At 40.2% G+C, this 20,671-nt stretch overlaps 1 protein-coding gene across 7 annotated transcripts in view; it reads left to right on the forward strand.

The window, feature by feature from the left end:
- The first annotated feature begins 2,446 nt into the window (after positions 1 to 2,446).
- ATXN3 (ataxin 3) overlaps positions 2,447 to 20,671 on the forward strand; it is a 34,897-nt gene continuing 16,672 nt past the window's right edge. Inside the window, exons 1-8 of one of the 7 annotated variants that reach the window (XM_076003762.1) lie at positions 2,447 to 2,540; positions 8,377 to 8,541; positions 8,765 to 8,809; positions 10,249 to 10,334; positions 11,071 to 11,137; positions 15,247 to 15,334; positions 19,402 to 19,534; positions 19,865 to 20,031. In XM_076003762.1, coding sequence (XP_075859877.1) covers positions 2,517 to 2,540; positions 8,377 to 8,541; positions 8,765 to 8,809; positions 10,249 to 10,334; positions 11,071 to 11,137; positions 15,247 to 15,334; positions 19,402 to 19,534; positions 19,865 to 20,031 — 775 coding nt within the window. In that variant the 5' untranslated portion in view covers positions 2,447 to 2,516. Of the gene's footprint in view, positions 2,541 to 2,886; positions 3,365 to 8,376; positions 8,542 to 8,764; positions 8,810 to 10,248; positions 10,335 to 11,070; positions 11,138 to 15,246; positions 15,335 to 19,401; positions 19,535 to 19,864; positions 20,032 to 20,671 lie in introns of those variants that run through there. The other 6 variants (XM_076003763.1, XM_076003761.1, XM_076003760.1 and 3 more) reach the window with 6 other exon arrangements.

Below are 20,671 nucleotides of genomic sequence, written 5' to 3' on the forward strand. Positions count from 1 at the left end.
GGACTTTCCCCAATACAGAACTGTGAACTGTGTACACAGCGATGTTAATAAATGGCAACAGAATCCACCTTGGCCTCACTGGTAGTCTCCATTCTCCTGCCTCTCATTGCCCCTTCTGCTTCTCTGAACTGGTCTCCGTAACAACACCATTGGGCGTATTCTTATAAATGCTTATGTTGCTGACTTCTTAGCAACAATGACACTGATTGCTCCTTGAGACCCTGCCTCCCCAGAACTTCCAAAATAAAACCAGCCTCCTGAACCCCAGACCTGATATCCAACCATTACTCACCATAATTACCTAAATTTCTCACAGGCATTTCAAATTCAGTATCTCCAAAATGTAAATTCTGTGTTGTCTTCTCTTCCCAAGACCTTGTTCCTCCTCTAGTGTTTCTGATCTCAATCAATACAGCTCCTGTCACAGTGGCTGCCTAGGTCAGAAGAAACCCAGGATTCATCCCTACCACTTCTGTCTTCCTCATTCCCAAATCCCTCGCCAGTTCTGTTGAGTTTCTCTACTTACTAATTCTCTCTCAAAATGGTCTCTTCCACAGCCAGAGTGATCTTTCTAAAATGCAAATCTGACCATGTCTCTTCTTTTAAAATCTTTATATAGCTCCCTACTGCCTTTAAAAAGTACATCTTCATCTTGTTTCAAGGTATAAGTGTAAGGTTTTTCGGTGGTGGCGAAAAGACAGAGAGAAAGAGTGGGTGCCAAACCACGTGGCTTTATTATACACTCGTGGACCAGGTTCTGGGGCCCCAAGAGAGGGGGGCCCCCAGAAGTCGCCGTTTGAAGGGCCTGAGGCCTTTTATACCCTTTCGGCAGGGCTAGGGAGTTTTGGCGGGAAAAGCCAGGGATTTTAGGAGGGGCTGGAGGTATTTGTGGAATCCAAGGGCTGAAAAGTTCTTATCCAGGTGGACTTCTGGGTGTGGTTCCTCTCAGCGGGGGCCTGGCACTTTTGTCCTTGGCAGATCTGGTCTCATGAGCCTTTTTTTTTTTTGATCTAGGGAAGAGAGGGGGCCCGCCACCAGCCTTACAATAAGAGCTGTACCTATCCTTCTCTTTAAGTTTCATCTGATCCCTACTACCTCCTCTCCCTCCCACTTTACGGGACATTCACTTCCCCCATCTGATACTTGCTCTTTAGGGACAGAACACCTACACTAGTAATGTGAACTAAAATAAAATTTTAAGGCTCATCTCCTCCCCCCCACTGGCTGACAGAATGGACCCCCTGGTGGCCAAAGGAAAATCCTAAAACTAAATTGCCTGCAGGAAGAGGGAAGTCAGACAAGCCTCATCATACCCGCCTCTCTTCTAGGGGACAACCTTTGTAACCCATTAGCAGGCCTAAGGGTATTCAAGACAAACCTGCAGGTCCTCTATTTACACAACAAATATGTGTCTGGTGGCTCATCTCTGATTAAGAGCTTCTTATCTTAAAACATTCCAAGCCCCTAGACAAAGCTTCATGTCTTTAACCAATTACAAGTCAAAGAATTTTTTTTTTTTTAGCCCCAACTTAAGCATTAAAGTCAAAGAATTTTTAAACCCACCTATAACCTGTAAGCCTTCCTCCAGTGTATGCCTCCATTGCAATGACTTATGACTTTACCTGTAACCCCTGTGTCTCTGAAATGTATAAAACCAGACTGTAACCTAGCCACAGTGAGCCCGCTTGCTCAAGGCTTCTTGGGCATGGCTCTGGGTCATGGTCTTCAAATTTCGCTCAGAGTAAATCTCTTTAAAATTATTTTACAGAGTTTGGCTTTTTTTATGTTGACAGTAACAAGCGGCCTGGATTTGAATCTGGGCAAGGAAAACTATCTGATGTTAAACATTGTGCTGTTTTTAACCTCTCCGTGCCTCATGGGTATGACAGGAATAATATCAATACCTACATCAAAGGTTGCTGTATTAAATTCGTTACCATATGCAAAGCACTTACAGGACTGCCTAGCCCATCGTAAGACATAAAAATATTAACTATTATTTTTACACAAGTGCTAGGTTTGGGGGGAAATGCAATGACGCCTTTTTCTTACCGAGGATTTCAATGGCAGAAGAGGAAGATATTAAGTAATTATATGCGCAGATATTATAAGTAGAAAATACAAAATAATGTGGAAAACAAAAAGAACATAGAACTTGAGTGGGTGGTCCAGACCCCTAGAAACATAAGAACCCACAGAAATGAGTGCGAAGCAGAGAAGATCCTCCAGGCGGCAGGCGGCGCTGAAGCACTCTCCAGACGGCGGGATAACAAGACGGGAGAACGAGCTACCAAGGTCACGTGTCCCCGCGTTTACCGCCCCGGCGTTCACTCGCTCTTCCCTGCACGTGACTCACATCCTCGGGGGTGATTGGTCTGCGCGAGGCACGTGGGCTGGGCAGGGCAGGGCAGGGCAGGGCCCGGGCAGGGCGGGGCAGGGTGGGCGGAGGAGCGGGGCCGGGGGGCGGAGCTGGGGGGAGGTTCGGCGCGGGGGCCGTTGGCTCCAGACAAATAAACATGGAGTCCATCTTTCACGAGAAAGTGAGTGTCTGCGTTCGGGGGGAGCCGTGCGCGGCGCGGTGGCGGGCGTAGGGTGCAGCATCACGGCCTCGCGGAGGGCCGGGTCGAGCCCCAGTCGCCCTTATCCCGACCTAGCCGGGCGAGGGGCGACGCTCGAGGCGCCTGCCTCCCCGGCCCGGGGAAGGAAGCTTCACCCACGCCCTCACCGCATCCCCAGCCACCGAGGCTGCTGCCCGGGGAGCCAGGAGGGAGTATAGCCAGGGTCGGGGGCGTCTCGGGACACGGGAGGGGGTGGCTCCGAGTGGGTTAACTTTTGCCTTTCTCCGCCACTTTCCGTAGCCTTTTCGGGGGAGTCTTTCCCCCCTGCTCTTCCTAGAGTCTAGCTAGAGTCACCTCTGGGACACCTCTCTCTACCCTTCCTTCCCAGTTCCACTCGACTTCCGCAGTCCCACCCTGGCAGAATTAAATTTTCCCTTCTCTGGGCTCCTCAGTTCTATGTTGGAGTCTCCCGTGCTTTTAGATATTTAGGATCTTGTTCCTGTCCTTCCCCTGCGCTAGATTTGCGAGGCGCTGGAGGACGGGGACCTTGGCTCGCCGATGGTAGGGCCTGACACTCAGGAAGTGTAGTAGGAAACGCCGCGGGCCCCTAAGCTAGGAAGTCGTCACAAGAGTTTTTATTACGGAATGTTTGGGTTTGTTTTGTTTGGGTAATACCCATCTTTCCGGAGCAGGAGGCCAGCTTTGCTTGGGTATTAGGGGTCGACTGGAATAATTTTGTTGTAGTCTGCCTGGCCTGTTGTGACTTTAATTCTTCAATGACTACGCACTTGGAGATGCTGTTTGTGGTATGTGGAGAAACTCGTCTTTTCCCACGTACAGTTATCAAGCCGTTTGGGTGTGAGTGAAACCTTCCTCAAGATACTTTTGGCACATGACATCTTGTTTCATAATAGTTTCATGTCTGGAAATGGTTGCTGGTATTTAGTAGGCAGGCGCAAAGGGTTTTTGTTTTATTAAATACTTGTGAATGATCATTTATCCCAGATATTTAAAAATTCATACATAAAGCAATCAAAGACGAGAAGCATGGTATAAATCTGTGGTATGAATCTAAACAAATTGTTAGATGCAACGCCTTTCTTTTATTACTAATTTTCAAAGGCTTTGGTGTAGGACCATGTTTCAGCATGGAAGACTTTAAACATTTGCCACATTATTTTATGAGAATTATACAGTGTTGTTTTTTTTTTTTTTGAGACAGAGTCTCGCATGTTGACCAGGCTAGAGTGAGTGCCGTGGAGTCAGCCTAGCTCACAGCAACCTCAAACTCCTGGGCTCAAGCAATCCTTCTGCCTCAGCCTCCCGAGTAGCTGGGACTACAGGCATGTGCCACCATGCCCGGCTAATTTTCTATATATATTAGTTGGCCAATTAATTTCTTTCTATTTATAGTAGAGACGGGGTCTTGCTCTTGCTCAGGCTGGTTTCGAACTCCTGACCTCAAGCAATCCGCCCCCCTCAGCCTCCCAGAGTGCTAGGATTACAGGCGTGAGCCACCGCGCCTGGCTATATACAGTGTATTTTTAAAGTATTGCTTGTTACCCAGTTTGGATAGATTTTGAAAGTAATTCTTCAACCATGATATCAAAAGAAGCTGGGCACTAGCCTAATGAATATCTACTTACCTGAAAGAAGTCACTTTCAGTTATCAGCATGTGCATAGGCTTAAAGATACTTAAGGAATACACTTACACTATCGACTTATAAGAACATACATAGCAAATGGGCCGGGCCTGGTGGCTCACGCCTGTAATCCTAGCACTCTGGGAGGCCAAGGCAGGTGGATCGCTTAAGGTCAGGAGTTCGAAACCAGCCTGAGCTAGAGTGAGTCCGGGTCTCTTCCATAAATAGAAAAAAAGTAATTGGCCCACTAAAAATATATATAGAAAAATTAGTTGGGCATGGTGGCACATGCCTGTAGTACCAGCTATTCCGGATGCTGAGGTAGGAGAACCGCTTGAGCCCAGGAGTTTGAGGTTGCTGTGAGCTAGGCTGAGGGTACGGCACGCACTCTAGCCTGGGCAACAAAGCGAGACTCTGTCTCAAAAAAAAAACCTAAAATAAGGGCTGGCGAGGTGGCTCATGCCTGTAATCCTAGCACTCCGAGAGGCCAAGGCGGGTGGATTGCTCAAGGTCAGGAGTTCAAAACCAGCCTGAGCAAGAGCAAGACCCCATCTCTACTATAAATAAATTGGCCAACTAATATATATATATATAGAAAAAAGTAGCCGGGCATGGTGGTGCATGCCTCAGCCTCCCGAGTAGTCCCAGCTACTCGGGAGGCTGAGGCAGAAGGATTGCTTGTGTCCAGGAGTTTGAGGTTGCTGGGAACTAGGCTGACACCAGTGCACTCTAGTCAGGGCGACAGGGTGAGACTGTATCTCAAAAAAAAAAAAAAAAAAATAGCAAATGAACTTTTAACAAATTAAAGTTCTTTGAGCATAGTTCAAGACTATGCTCCTGTAACTACTGGGAGCTGTAACTACTGTTGATAATCTCCTTTATAGTCCATTCTGGGAATGTTCGTGCTTAATAGGCCATTTTCCAGCATACTCCTTTACCCTCCACAGCATGCCTTTAACCCTTACTAGGTCCTGGGTTTGGAGAGCCAGAGAACCAACTTTGCCTCTAAAGAAGTTATGTAGGTAGGGAGATCTGCCTACAAAGGGCCTTGCAACCATTTCCTCTTGGATCATTGGTTTCCCCATTTTAGAGTTTTCCTTTGAGTATCCTTTATTAAGTTAGAATGTGAAAATAGTGTTTCACTGATCTTCAATGCCTGAGATAATACCTGGCACAAAGTAAATACTCAATAAGTATTTGAGTTCTTTGACTATCTGAGATGTATATGGAGCTATTTATCTAAAATAAACAACTTTTCTGTAAATATTTTAAGGCATTGCAGGCCATATATACTCTGTCACATATTCTTGTTTGTATGCATATGTTTTCCCATCCATCTAAAAATGTGAAGCCTGTTATTAGCTATTGAGGCAGGTTGAATTTGGTTCATGGGCTAGAGTTTGCCCCTAACTTAAACCCTAATATTAAATGACACCAACTGCTGGCTTTTTGTGGTGGTGGTTGTTTGTTTTAGTTCTGGTGCCTGATTTCTGTCATTTTGGTTATCATTTGTATTGCTGACTGCTCTTGGTGCAGTCACTATGCCATTTATATTAGTACTTTTAATGTAATGTGAACTGGGAATGATAACCAAACTTGTTGTGGTTATAGTTAAAAGTAGTGAAAAGATTCAAGAGATGTTGACCATTGTCTTTGTGACATTTGTTACTCCCTTTTGTGATTGCTGGCTCTTAGCCATCTTTAGGATATTCAAGGTTTAGGAAAAGCCAAATTACAAATAAATTACTTCAGGAAGTGGTAAAAGCACATACTTTGAAACCTATGTCTGGGACTGAATCCCTGCTTTGCTGTTTACTATTTGTATGATCCTTACTAACTATGTAATAGTTCTGTATTCCATTTTCCTCCTCTATAGTGTGAGGATAATAACATGACTTACCTCAGAATTCTCAGTGCTTAGAATGCTCCCTGGCAGATAGTGCTATGGAAGTGCTGGCCATTGCTGTTCCTCAGATGCTTGTGTCTGCTGAACCTCATAATAAGGGATGGGAGAGCACTAAGAGAAGAGGAAGTGCTGCTGGATGGATTGTGTGTCCCTAGTTAGCCCATTTCTGAGAGCACCCTTATGTTTATACCCGGTTTCTATTGTAGTTAATAGTGTCTTTGGGAATTTGAACTATAATAGTTTCTGGTTGGTCCTGAAGACTTGAGTGGTAGTTGGGGGAATAGTTTGGTTGTAGTTCCCTTTTGTGGTTTTATAAAATATCTTGGTAGAACTGCAGTTTGCTCATCCTGTAGCCCAACACGATCAAGTCTGGGTCTGAAATCATAGAATTTTGACATTGCTGAACTTTGATTATAGTAAAGTGAAATTCTGTTCTATTTTGGGTAAAGTTCGATGAGAAAGAGATGGCTGACACTGGGTGAGGTGGCTCATGCCTATAATCCTAGCACTCTGGGAGGCTGAGGTGGGATGATCACTTGAGGTCAGGAGTTCAAGACCAGCCTGAGACGCTGCCTCTACTAAAAAACAAAAACAGAAAAAATTAGCCAGTGTGCACCTGTAGTACCAGCAACTCAGGATGCTGAGGCAGGAGGATCACTTGAGCCCAGGTTGCTGTGAGCTACCCTACACTGGGCACTCTGCTCTTAGCAACAGAATAAGACTCTGTTTCAAAAAAAAAAAAAAAGGTGGTTGGGGATAATTTGGGGTGGGAATGGGGCAGGAAAATGCGTACTCTTACGGTGGGGGTCATTGTACAATTTTATTGGTCTGTATAATTTGATCCATCTTGTGACTTAAGTGATTTTTGCATTTGGACTGAACAGTTTGTTCTTTCCTTCCATTAATTCATATTAGAAGGACAAAACTTGATGCTTTCTACTTGGACAACATTTGATTTCAAGTGTTTATTTGACATAATTTAAAGCTATTTTTTGTAGAGAGAAATTTTTTTTTTTTTTTTTGAGACAGAGTCTCACTTTGTTGCCTAGGCTAGAGTGAGTGCCGTGGCATCAGCCTAGCTCACAGCAACCTCAAACTCCTGAGCTCAAGTGATCCTCCTGCCTCAGCCTCCCGAGTAGCTGGGACTACAGGCATGCGCCACCATGCCTGGCTAATTATATATATATATATATATGTGTGTGTGTATATATATATATATATATATATATATATATATTAGTTGGCCAATTAATTTCTTTCTATTTATAGTAGAGACGGGGTCTTGCTCTTGCTCAGGCTGGTTTTGAACTCCTGACCTCAAGCAATCCGCCCGCCTCTGCCTCCCAGAGTGCTAGGATTACAGGCGTGAGCCACCGTGCCTAGCCTTGTGGAGAGAAATTTTTATCAAATATTTGGATGTCACTGTTTCTATAATATGATACTAAGTATGGTGACCACAGTTTGCAAACCCCAAACTGAAGGATGTAGCCTGACAGCAGGACAGAAAAATTTATGTTAGGACTGTTGCTAGAAAATCCAGTGTCTGGTCACCATATTGGGTGCTCTTGATATGTATGTATAGCTGTATCTTAGTAGATGCTTTTTACTTGTTTAGATTTTTTTTTTTTATTAAGTATAACACACAGAGGAGCACACAAATCATAAGAATACAGCTCAGTGCAGGTGCAGTGGTGCACACCTGTAGTCCCAGCTACTCAGGAGGCCAAGGCGGAAGGATTGCTTGAACCTAGGAGTTCTGGGCCAGCCCTGGCAACATAGTAAGACCTAGTCTCTTTAAATAATGAAAAGCAAAATACAAAATAAATTACTTTTTAAAAAAAAAAAACAGTACAGCTCGATGAATTCTCACAAAGTGAATACATTTGTAAACAACACTGAGATCAAGTAACAGAAGATTTACCTGCATGCTATAAGCATCCTTTAGGCCTTCTTGCAGGTACTAACTTTCCACCCCATTCCTACCAAAGGTAACCACTGTCCTGAATTCTGACATCATCAGTTCGTTTTGCCTATTTTTTCTTTTTTTGTCTCAACTCTGTTGCCCGGGCTAGAGTGCTGTGCTGTCAGCCTAGCTCACAGCAACCTCAAACTCTTGGACTCAAGCAATCCTTGTTAATTATGCTTTAGTCAAACTAAAAAGGTTCAGTTTGACTATGTTAAAAGTTAATGATTAAAATTTTTAGGGGAAGTTACTGTATAAATCTGTTTAATAAATCACATTTGAATTTTTTCTTTTGGAAATATTAGCAAGAAGGCTCCCTTTGTGCTCAACACTGCCTGAATAATCTGTTGCAAGGAGAATATTTTAGCCCAGTGGAATTATCTTCAATTGCACATCAGCTAGATGAAGAAGAAAGGATGAGAATGGCAGAAGGAGGAGTTACTAGTGAAGATTATCGCACATTTTTACAGGTACTTCTCTTAAACTCACTAAGTCACATTTTTAAAAAATTGTGGGTACTATTTTAAAAAGAGTGAGCCATTCATTTTATAAGGATCTGACTGGTAAATTATGACTCTGCTCTTTGTAAATGGGAATGCATAAGATGATATTTTAAATATGCACACTAATGACAGTTTTCATCCTTCTTTTTCCACTCCCACTCCTGCTTCAATTACCTATCAAAATGAACAGCAGCCTTCTGGAAATATGGATGACAGCGGGTTTTTCTCTATTCAGGTGAGTAGTAACCAGCATATACTAAGCATTGTTTATATAGTCACTGTAATTATGTGACCTTCAGAGGTTCTTCCAATAGATATGTCTACAAAAGTATAAAACTGTACTAGAGTTGTAGTCCCCAACTCCTGGGCCATGGCCTGGTACTGGTCTGTGGCCTGTTATGAAATGGGCCTTGCATCACTGCCTAAGCTCCGCACCCCTAGAGAGTGGGTCCCCAACCCACGACAGCCCACTCCCCCAGCCGTGGTCCGTGGAAAAATTGTATTCCATGAAACTGGTCTCTGGTGCCAAAATGGTTGGGGACCACTGCTCTAGAGTACTAGATTTTTATATAGATGAAAATTAGGATTGTAGAATCTTTATTTTAGAGGAAGGATTTTAAAAATTACTTTTTGAGAGATTATATCTGGATGCTAATAACATTAATTCTAATAAGTCGCAATATTTCAAACTTAACTATCTCTTGAGTAAATTTGAGACAGTGCAATATCTTGCTACCTTCCATTTAAATCAGCTTATCAGGATTGGATTCCTTTATTATGGTTTGTGGCTTTTGACTTTTTTTTTAAATTATAGCTCCCTTTGAATTCTACGGTTGTGTTATATGTACTTGTGACATTCTTTTATTTGTGGATCTATACTTCCCTTTTACTACCCTCCTCATCCACCAGCATTTCCACCCAGTGCTTCATCGTGCCACTGTTTACAGGTAATGGCTACCACAGGGCTAGGACTGGAGGTCAGAGTTGTTGTAGCTCTTGCTGTGTCCTGTTTGTGCTGTGCTGCTCTTGTTGCTGGTTGACATTTGCCCACTGCACTGCGTTCACATTTTGTACCTGGTTCCCTTGCTGCTTTTTGTTGGCTACCTTGGAGGGTAGACAGTGAATTTTCAGAAATTTCTCTTTTTTTCTCAGATAGTTTGAAATAATCAGGTTTGCCTTTTGTTTCTTTTCTACAAATTACAAACCTATGACCAGAGAATTCTAAAATATATGACACTTTCTGTCTAAATCCCCAGGGAGAACTTTTTTTAATAGACATGTGACTGCTGACACTGCAGGTAGTGAGTTGAATGTAACTTTTCTAAAGCAGCATTCACAGAAGCCAAATTTATCAGATATATGTAGTGGACTAGTTTTAAGACCAGTGCTTACTGAATAGAATATACATCTGCATTTTTGTGGCAGTTTTATCTAGGAATTGTGTGGTGCTCTGGAACATCTCAGAAACCTAGTATAAGAAGCACTTTTAATATATATGTGTATATTATTTATGGATTTAGTGATATATCTGTACATGCATACTTTTTAAAGACCATACCCTTCTAGAGAAATTTATACATGAAGTATGATTGTTTACATAACTAACATGGCTATACTACTTAAATTTGGAATTGAATGGCTTAGCTCATAAAAAGTTGCTATTTTTTTTAACAGGTTATAAGCAATGCCTTGAAAGTTTGGGGTTTAGAACTAATCCTGTTCAACAGCCCAGAGTATCAGAGGCTCAGGATTGATCCTATGTAAGATTTTATTTTGTATTTCCTACATTTCTTTTCCTAAACTTCATTTTTAAAGTTACGCTTTCTTAAAGAAGAGAAATATATTTTGGATGCTTTTGTTTTGATAGTCCTTATTTCTGTTGTATTCCCTCAGACTTCCATATTTTACCTTTTTTTTTTTTTTTTTTTTTAATGAGACAGGGGCTAACTCTGTTGCCAGGGCATGAGTGCAGTGGCATCATCATAGCTCACTGCAAGCTCAAACTCCTGGGCTCCAGTGATTCTCCTGCCTCAGCCTCCTAGGTAGCTAGGACTACCTACAGGTGTGCACTACCACACCTGGCAATTTTTTTTACTTTTTATTTTTTGTAGAGATAAAAATAGGTCTCAAACTCCTGGCCTCAAGCAATCCTCTGGCCTTGACCTCCCAAAGTGCTAGGATTACAGGCGTGAGCCACCATGCCTGGCCCCTGATTCACCTTTCTAACGTCCATGATCATCTACCCTCTGAGCTTTCCTGACACCGCAGCATCTGTGGCATCAGAGCTGACCCTTGAGTGGTAGTGAGGCTGTCATTTTGGCACAGCATCACTAGGCTACTGTGGAGGGGCTCATAAAATTGTGTAATTTTTTAAAAAATCAGTGATTACTTAACTGTAAACATAATCTTTAAATTATCACAAATTTTATGTAATGCTAGTAGACTGAATATGAACTCAATATTTCAACTTAATATTGTGTATGTATTTTTTTCTAGAAATGAAAGATCATTTATATGCAATTATAAAGAACACTGGTTTACAGTTAGAAAATTAGGAAAACAGGTAATATTTCTCTTCCTTCCCTGTCTTTTTTCTCATTCTGCACTTCATTTAAAACTAAAATGTAAGGGATTAGTGCCTTTGAAAGAGGGAACTGACCAGTAATGTATGTGTGGCATGGTTTCAATTTGGGTAGATAAAAATTTGCTATTTTAAAAGATAATATCAGTTTCTCTTATAGATTGTTTGTGACAACCATGTACAATTAAACTGTATCATAAGAAAAATTCTGTGTTTAAGACTATGCATATATGGTTACTTTTAAATGTGTTTTCATGTGATGAATATGTTCTGTCAGTTTATTATTATTAGGTCATTAAATATGAAATGTCTGATTTCACTTCGAAAGTTTAGTTTATTATATCTCAAACAGTTTAATTTATCAAAATATGTGCCTGAGCTGTCAACACTCTTTTGCCATCTTAACAGTAGCTTGCTTATGTCAGCAGCAAAATAGCCTGGAGAATGAGTGATGATGAAATTGTCAAAGGCATTTTCCACAGCTTGTTGAAAATTGAATATTTTTCCTTGCAAGAAGTGGACCAAAGCCTGCAAGAAGTTGTAGCTGGTGCAAGGTCTGGTGAATATGGTGGATGACAGAGTTTCCAAGTCCAGCTTCTATAGTTTGAGAAACATTGTGTGACGTGTAGTCAAACATTGTCTTGCAAGAGGATTGGCCTGTCTTTAACAAACGTGGCTGCTTAATCGCAAGCATCCTCATCATTTCCTCCAATTGGTTGCAGTAGACATCCGCTGTCATCGATTGACCAGGTTTCATGAAGCTGTAGCAGATAATACCAGCACTGTACCACCAAACAGACACCATTAGCTTTTTTTGATGAATATTTAGTTTGGGACTGTGTTTTGGCACTTCATCTTTATCCAACCACATGAGCCAAACACTTACAATTGTCAAAAAGAATCCTTTTTTCATCACATGTAACAATATGGTATAGAAATGGTTTGCCTTTATGTTGTGACAGCAAAGAAAGGCAAGCTTTGAGATGATTTCTCTTCTGATGTTTGTTTAATTCATGTGGAACCCATCTATCCAGCTTCTTTGCCTTGCCCATTTGTTTCAAATGGTCTAATATTGTTGGGATATTAATAGTAATATCAAACCTTGCTGCTAATTCCCCTGTAGGTTGACAAGGATGCGCTTCCACTATAGCTTTCAGCTCATCATTATCCACCTTGGTCTCAGGTCACCTACATGGCTCATTTGCAAGATTAAAATCACCAGAGTGGAACTTTTAAAACCATCAATATACTATGCGTTCATTAGCCACATTCTTCCCAAGCACTTCATTGATATTTCGAGCTGTCTGCATTGCATTTGTTCTAGAACAGAACTCATATTCAAAAATAACATGAATTTGTTGTTGCCTTAGCTAGAATGCCATGGCATCAGCCAAGCTCACAGCAACCTCAAACTCCTGGGCTCAAGCTGTCCTTCTGCCTCAGCCTCCTGAGTAGCTGGGACTACAAGCGCTAACCACAACACCTGGCTAATTTTTTGTTTTTATTTTTAGTTGCCCGGCTAATTTTTTCTATTTTTAGTGGAGAAGATGGGGTCTCACTCTTGCTCAGGCTGGTCTTGAACTCCTGACCTGAAGCAATCCTCTTGCCTTAGCCTCCCAGAGTGCTAGGATTACAGGCGTGAGGCACTACACCTGGCCATAACCCAAATTTTTGACTTATGCATGGTTTCACAAAAATTGCTCTAAAAATTTTTTTTGAAAGGTAATCATAAGCCAAAAACATGCATTTGAAAGAATGAGGATGTGTCTTCACAATAATAAAGAAAGGAAGTATGAAAGTGAAATGTCAGAGGTATCAACTCTCAAACTTAGTACTTAAGGAAATTGGACATTCCGTACTTAATAACCTAATAACATTATTATAATACTGTCAAAAAGCCTGAAACAGTATCAAGCAAGAATAAAAGCATTCAACCATGTTGGTTTTTGTGTAGGAAGATTATTCACATGATTCTAAAATGCCATGTAATATATATATTTGCATAAAATAACTTCTTAGAAAAACATGGAATGTGTTCTGAGCAAGCTTTTTTAAGAAACAGTCATTTAAAGTCCTTTTTATTAGAATTTTGAATGTCTGGAAGAGGGTTATTAAAAATAAACTAATACAATAAAAAGGAATGAACTATTGGTACAGGTAGCACCATGGATGAATCTCAAAATAATTATGCCGAAAGAAGAAGCCAGATGCAAAATACTACATACTTTTGGTTCCATTTGTAGTAAAGTCTAAAAAACGTTGAACTAGTCTATAATGACAGAAAGGAGATTGACCAGTGATTGCTTGGAGATGAGGAGGGCGAAGCGGTGTGACAGGGGAGGCCTACAAAGGGGCATAGGAAACCTGGCCGTGATGAATGTGTTCACTGTCTTGGTGTAGTGATGGTTTTATAGGTGTACAGCAAATGTTAAAACGTTTCAAAGTATACACTTTAAATATTAGTTCAGGTTATTGCACATCAATTATACCTCAATAACGCTGTTTTAAAAAATAAATAAAAGGCAAAAAAGAAAATGAAGTCTAAGAAAGAGTACATTGAATTAAATCGATGAAAGATAATTCAAAAACAAAAACCCTGCTGTTATCTTTTAAGTCAGCCACCTATAAACAGTTTCATCCTAAATGATCAGTTTTAAAGTTCTTCCTGAGGAGCTAAGAGCAAGTGAAGAGGTGTGATGTAAAGGCTTATGGTAGAGACTGACCCAAGTGGCAATCAGCCCTCGGGTAAAACCAGGGCAGGACACTGCCAAGATTATTTAAACTCTGAGTTTTATTTATACCTTTAAGAAATTATGATCCAATATTCTTTACTTTCTGTGTAAAGGAAGAACTGCATTTATAAGGTCTGAAGACTTTGATTCCAGGCGTTCCTTTGTATTGATTTACAAAGGAATGTCTTGCTTATTATTTTAAGAGGTTTTCAAAATTTTCTTCAAAATTGAGTTTTCTTATTTACTACTTCATCTTTGACAAATACAGATGTGAAACTTCAGTTTATTGTCTTTGGTTTTAATTTATATTTTTGTTTAAAAATATATTTTTCATTATAGACTCTTTCTGTCTGAGATCCCTGTATAATAAAAGAGTTGTCTGGCCGGGCGCGGTGGCCCATGCCTGTAATCCTAGCTCTTGGGAGGCCGAGGCGGGCGGATTGCTCAAGGTCAGGAGTTCAAAACCAGCCTGAGCAAGAGCAAGACCCCGTCTTTACTATAAATAGAAAGAAATTAATTGGCCAACTGATATATATATAAAAAAAAAAATTAGCCGGGCATGGTGGCTCATGCCTGTAGTCCCAGCTACTCGGGAGGCTGAGGCAGAAGGATCGCTCGAGCCCAGGAGTTTGAGGTTGCTGTGAGCTAGGCTGACGCCACGGCACTCACTCTAGCCTGGACAACAAAGCGAGACTCTGTCTCAAAAAAAAAAAAAAAAAAAAGAGTTGACTGGAAAAAGTATTATCTGCAATGTCAAAATCCACAAAAAGTAGTTGGTCATAATATTGACAGTAACTTTTGAAACTTTTTGTATCTTGTGGGGTAAATTAGGATTCCTGTGAGGTAGTGATAAAAGATGTTATGTGATGGTGGATTTAGTGACTTTTTAAAAATAAGTTGATAATTATAAATTCTCTTCCTGGAATGTCTGATTTTCTCACAATTGGAGTTTTTGACCAAAATTATCACTAGTGGGAAAACTTTATGTAGTTGTCCTTTTCTTCCTTATCAATATGATAGATGTTATTTGAGTTATGTTGGACTATGAAAGATATTTAATTATAGATATTGACTATTAGTTTTTATTTTTGGGAGATTTGACGTTTATGGCTTAAAGCGAACTTCTGTTTTTAAAAAGACATTTAATAGATGCCTTTAGATATTAAATGTTAGATAAGTCTAACATTTAATTTCAGTTTTTTAAATCACGTTATCCAGCTACTTTAAAGAAAAGCTCAACCTGGCATATTTCCAGTGTTTAGACAATCTTACTAAGTTTAGATGGGATATATCTATTCTTAACATGTGAAACGTCCTTTTCTATAATACACACTAAAATATTGACAATTTTTTTTACAGTGGTTTAACTTGAATTCTCTCTTGACGGGTCCAGAATTAATATCAGATACATACCTTGCACTTTTCTTGGCTCAATTACAACAGGAAGGTAAATAAAGACTGCAAATTTTGCAATGTTATCTTTGGAAGTAGCCAAGTAAAACTGGCTCATTAAATGTGAGTGTAACAATACTATTTTTCTGGCAGTGCGAATGAAATAATCTTTATGCTTGACTTGGTGAACTTTAGGCTATGATTTGGGCGATGCTGTAGAGTTCTCACTGACACCAGGCCCTCCTCTGAGGATCCTGCTTTCTTTGCAGCCCTTCTCAGTAATGGCTTTTTTCTTCCATACGTCACACATCACAGGGCTGAGAGGAGGGGTAGATGTTCTTCCTGTTCTTCCTCACCCCTTCTAAGCTCCTGTCCTTCCTTATAAACTCTAGCTCCTTGGAAATAGGAGATTAAACTACTCCCTGCCATTTTGCAGTCATCCATGAGCTTTGTCTTTTTCCATTGAAGATTTTAGGATCTGACTCACTGTCTTTTTCTCTGCTTCAGTCAATCCAACCAATCCAATACCTTGTTTCTTACTTTAAAAGATGATTCGTTCTTTCCTAGCCATTGCCAATAACCATAACCACCTTCCAATCTCAATTGCAAGCATACTACTCTTTGACTACCACCTCCCATCTTTTTACCATGTTTTTTATGTTTTTCTTTTCTTTATTCCCACAGTTCCTTTTTTTTTTTGGAGACAGAGTCTCACTTTTTGTGCAGGCTACAGTGAGTGCCGTGGCATCAGCCTAGCTCACAGCAACCTCAATCTCCTCGGCTCAAGCGATCCTACTGCCTCAGCCTCCCAAGTAGCTGGGACTACAGGCATGTGCCACCATGCCCGGCTAATTTTTTGCATATGTTTTTTTAGTTGGTCAATTAATTTCTTTCTATTTTTAGTAGAGACAGGGTCTCACTCTTGCTCAGGCTGGTTCTGAACTCCTGAGCTCGAGCAATCCACCTGCCTCAGCCTCCCAGAGTGCTAGGATTACAGGCGTGAGCCACCACGCCCGGCCTTTTTTTAAACAAAGTCTCACTATGTTGCCCAGGCTGGTCTCCTGGGTTTAAGCAATCCTCCTGCCTCAGTCTTCCGAATAACTAGAACTAAAGGCGCACACCACCCGCGTCTGGGTCCAACAAATTTTTAAACCCTACTAGAGGGCCCAAACACTCCCTTTATATCCATACTTCCTTTCTTACCCTGCTTGTTTTTTTATCATCCATCATTATAATCACTCTGTTGCATTTCTCAACTTCTTTTCCCCTTGTTCCCTCTACCATACTTTAATCACAAGAATCTCAGTCCTGGCTAAAACCAAAGCTTGGCTTTGTCCATTCCTATACCGGCACAGGTGAACATGACTAAAGGATACCACAAAACATGATGATTGGTTTACTTTAAATTTACAATCAAAAATATCAATGGAGCCCTTGGTGCTGCCTAACGTTCATTCCCACTATGTTATCTCAGTAAATCCATGCACTAGTCTGCAAGATGATTATCTCATAGCTTATCTCTGCAAACCTCTAACCACTCCCCTTTCCCATCCTTACACCTTGCTTATGGCCTTCCTTTATATTTTACTAAGAACATTGACTCAATTAAAAGAGAACTTGCTTATCTTTCTACCAGCAAATCTATCAACTTGCTTAAATATCTACTTGTGTTTTGAGCCTATGAAAAATAGGTGAATTGATACCGCCACTGCTGCCTGAGAGATTTAGACATTCCTGTGTGGCTGGGTGCAGTGGCTCACGCCAGTAATCATAGCACTTTAGGAGGCCAGGCCAAGAGAATCAGTTGAGGCTAAGAGTTCTAGACCAGCCTGGGCAATGGTGAGACCCTGTTTCTACAAAAAATTAAAAAAATAGCCAGGTGTAGTGGCATGTATCTGTAGTCCCAGCTACCTGAGAGGCTGAGGCAGGAGGATTGCTTGAGCCTAGGAGTTTGAGTTTACACTGAGCTATGATGACACCACTGCACTCTTGCCCGAGCATCAGAGCAAGACCTTGTCTCAAGAAAATAAATAAAAAAGAAATTCTTGTGTAGGCAAACCATGCAAATTTTCATGACAGAAAAGAGACTGCTTAGTACACAGGGTCTTCTGTCTTTTAGTGTAGATCAAAAACGAGTAGCAGTTGTACAGAAGAAGAATGGCATTTAAACAGATTTCCAGCAACAGGTGCTTTGGGGGGTAGCAGAAAATTTTTGAACATGATAGTGTTGAACTTAGCAGTAGCATGAAATTTGCTATCTACTTACTACCAAAAGCAGAAAGAGGAAAGTGCCTTGCACTCTGTTAGCTGTCTGGTTTAACTTGCACAGAATAAAATTGTATATCAAAATCAGTATCAGGCTGCCTCAGAACCTGTCATTATTTTTCCAGTATTAAAAGAGAAGGTGACAGCTTGGACTCTGGCACTCATGCTGGGTTTTGGAGAAGGGTAGAAGACTCTTCATAGATCACATGGCACTTGATGTCTGCTTGTCTCTTTGTGATGTTAGTAGCTATTGATGATCAGTGTCTATATTCTTTATTTCATTAAAACTTGCAAAATGTTATTAGATTCCTACCATTCCTTCATTTAGTAGCTGGAATACTATACAAATAAACTTCTCTTCATCAATTATTTGGTTTTCCTGAAGTATAGTTCCATATAGGAAAAGCAGGATAAATATTCCTTTCCCTTTATCAGTTGTTAAAACAAATTGGTTTCATAATGTTCTTCAAAGGTGACCAATTACTTTCTTGTTTTTGTTAAACTAAACTAAACTTAAAAATGTAGTTCATTTGTTTTAGTCCATTGTAATTATTATTCATATTTACACTTAAATTTATTCATCTTAGACCAGTGAGAATCTTTTGACGTTTATCCCCAAATCTCTGATATGACCACTGTAGTCTTTTGAAGGCTTGCTTTCTCATTTAACAAGATGTTGCAAGCTTATCTTGTATATTTTCTGCCCTGTATTTGAACTCTCATTTCTCCAAGGATACCTGGTTCCTGTGATTAACGATATTAAGAGATCACAGTCTGAGCATTGGCATACTTATTGCTACTGGGTTTGTCATCACGTAGTTATTTTTAATCCACATTTAGGATTATAGTGTTTTTATTTAACTTATTTGATTTTTTTAAACATTTTTTTGTAGAGACGGGGTCTCACTATGTTGCCCAGGCTGGTCTTGAACTCCTGGTCTCAAGTGATCCTCCTGCCTCTACTTCCCAAGGTGCCAGGATTACAGGCATAAGCCACCACACCTGGCCAACTTCTTTCATTTTATATATTTGTATCTCTTTTCTTTCATAACTAAAACTTTGGTTCCTAACTGTATCCTCCCTTCTTGAAACACTGTCTCCCTTGGGTTCAATGCCATCATGCTCTGTTTTTTCCATTTCTACAAATGACTCATTATACCTGGGTTACCTGTCACTGGGCACATTATCTGATTGTGTCCTCACAGCAATGTCTGAGGAAGATACCAGTATCATTTGTTTAACACTTGAAGAAACTAAGACAGATGGGTTAAGTGATTACAGAAACCATGCAGCTAGGAAGTGGAAGAGCTAGGATTAAATCCAGGCAGTCGCAGAGTGTGGTGGCCTATACCTGTAGTCCCAGCTACTTAGGAGACTGAGGCAGGAAGATCACTTGAGCCCTGGGGTTCTAGACTGCAGTGGCTCCACCCTGGGCAACATAGGAGACCCTGTCTCTAAAAAATAAGTAAATAAACCCAGGCAGTCTGATTCCAAATCCCTTGCTTTTACTTACTCCTTTACCTGTCTCTCTGATACCCTTTGGTGACTAGCCTACTTTGTCAAGCACTGTATTAGTAGGGCCATTTACAGACATTATTTTATTTCTCATAGTCACTCTATGAGACAGCTATTCCAGTCTTACAGGTGGGAGAGAGTGAGGCTCAGAGATTTTAAGTAACTTTTACTAGGTTACCCTGCCAGTCAGTATAAGAAGCATTATTTGAATCCAGGTCTTTTTGAATCTTCAGCTTATGTTTTTTTCCATTACACTGTGCTTCCTCTGTTATCATTTTAAATCAATTTTGAATCTCTTACTAGCTGTTTTAGTTAAATTTTGCCTTTTGGGTTTTTTTTTAGGTTATTCTATATTTGTTGTTAAGGGTGATCTGCCAGATTGTGAAGCTGACCAACTACTGCAGATGATCAGGGTCCAACAGATGCATCGACCAAAACTTATTGGAGAAGAATTAGCACAACTAAAAGAACAAAGGTAAAAATTAAGCCTGTAGTATAGAATATATGATAGTATTACATTATAATAATTAAATTTTCATGCATACTTTGCAATATATGGTCCTTTTGTTGGTGATGCTTATATTTCAGTGAAGTTTATGGGTTCAAACTTGAATCAACTCTTTGAATTACTTAAATATATTAACTTAGATTCAAATTACAACATAATCTTTATATTACTAAACCTTATCTGCCAGAAAATGCTTAAGTTTTGACTTATGTAAAATCTTTAGATAAGAAATATCTTTATATTATGTGTAAACAAGAACACTGCTTTGCAGTTATTATCAGTGCTTTTGTTTTTTAGGGTCCATAAAACAGACCTGGAACGAGTCTTAGAGACAAATGATGGCTCAGGAATGTTAGATGAAGATGAGGAGGATTTGCAGAGGGCTCTGGCACTAAGTCGCCAAGAAATTGACATGGAAGATGAAGAAGCAGATCTCCGCAGAGCTATTCAGCTAAGTATGCAAGGTATAGAGATTTTGATGTGCATTTTATTCATTGTTGAAAAATTGATTCAGATTGTTCTTAGTTTTCCTGAAAGTTAGTACCATTTTTTGACAATTACTTTCCTGTAATGGCAATCACTTTTTATAACCTATATTATATTAGGACTAGTTATATTTTTACTTCTGGTTATTTTATTTGGTTATAATACTGTACTAACATAATAGTAAATGGAGGTTAATCTTCATGAGTGTCAGTTGACCCTTACCCAAACTAGCTTTTTCATAAATATATGCCATTAGACATGACACAAGGCCCCGGACTTGATTTTACAAAGATCTAACACTTACGGCGATGCAGCTTAAAGCTTAAATGCACTTTGGTAGGCCCACTATTTTAGTGATATAAGCCCATCTAAGGAGTCAGAAATGTTGAGAAATAGCTCAAAGTGGCTTATTTAAGTACAAAGTGGGGTTTTATGTTGTTTTTTTTTTTTTTTTTTTTTTTTTTTTTTTTTTTTTGAGACAGAGTCTCACTTTGTTGCCCAGGCTAGAGTGAGTGCTGTGGCATCAGCCTGGCTCACAGCAACCTCAATCTCCGGGGCTCAGCGATCCTACTGCCTCAGCCTCCCGAGTAGCTGGGACTACAGGCATGTGCCACCATG

The sequence above is a fragment of the Microcebus murinus genome, chromosome 6, assembly GCF_040939455.1.
Source record: "Microcebus murinus isolate Inina chromosome 6, M.murinus_Inina_mat1.0, whole genome shotgun sequence".
NCBI lineage: Eukaryota > Metazoa > Chordata > Mammalia > Primates > Cheirogaleidae > Microcebus > Microcebus murinus.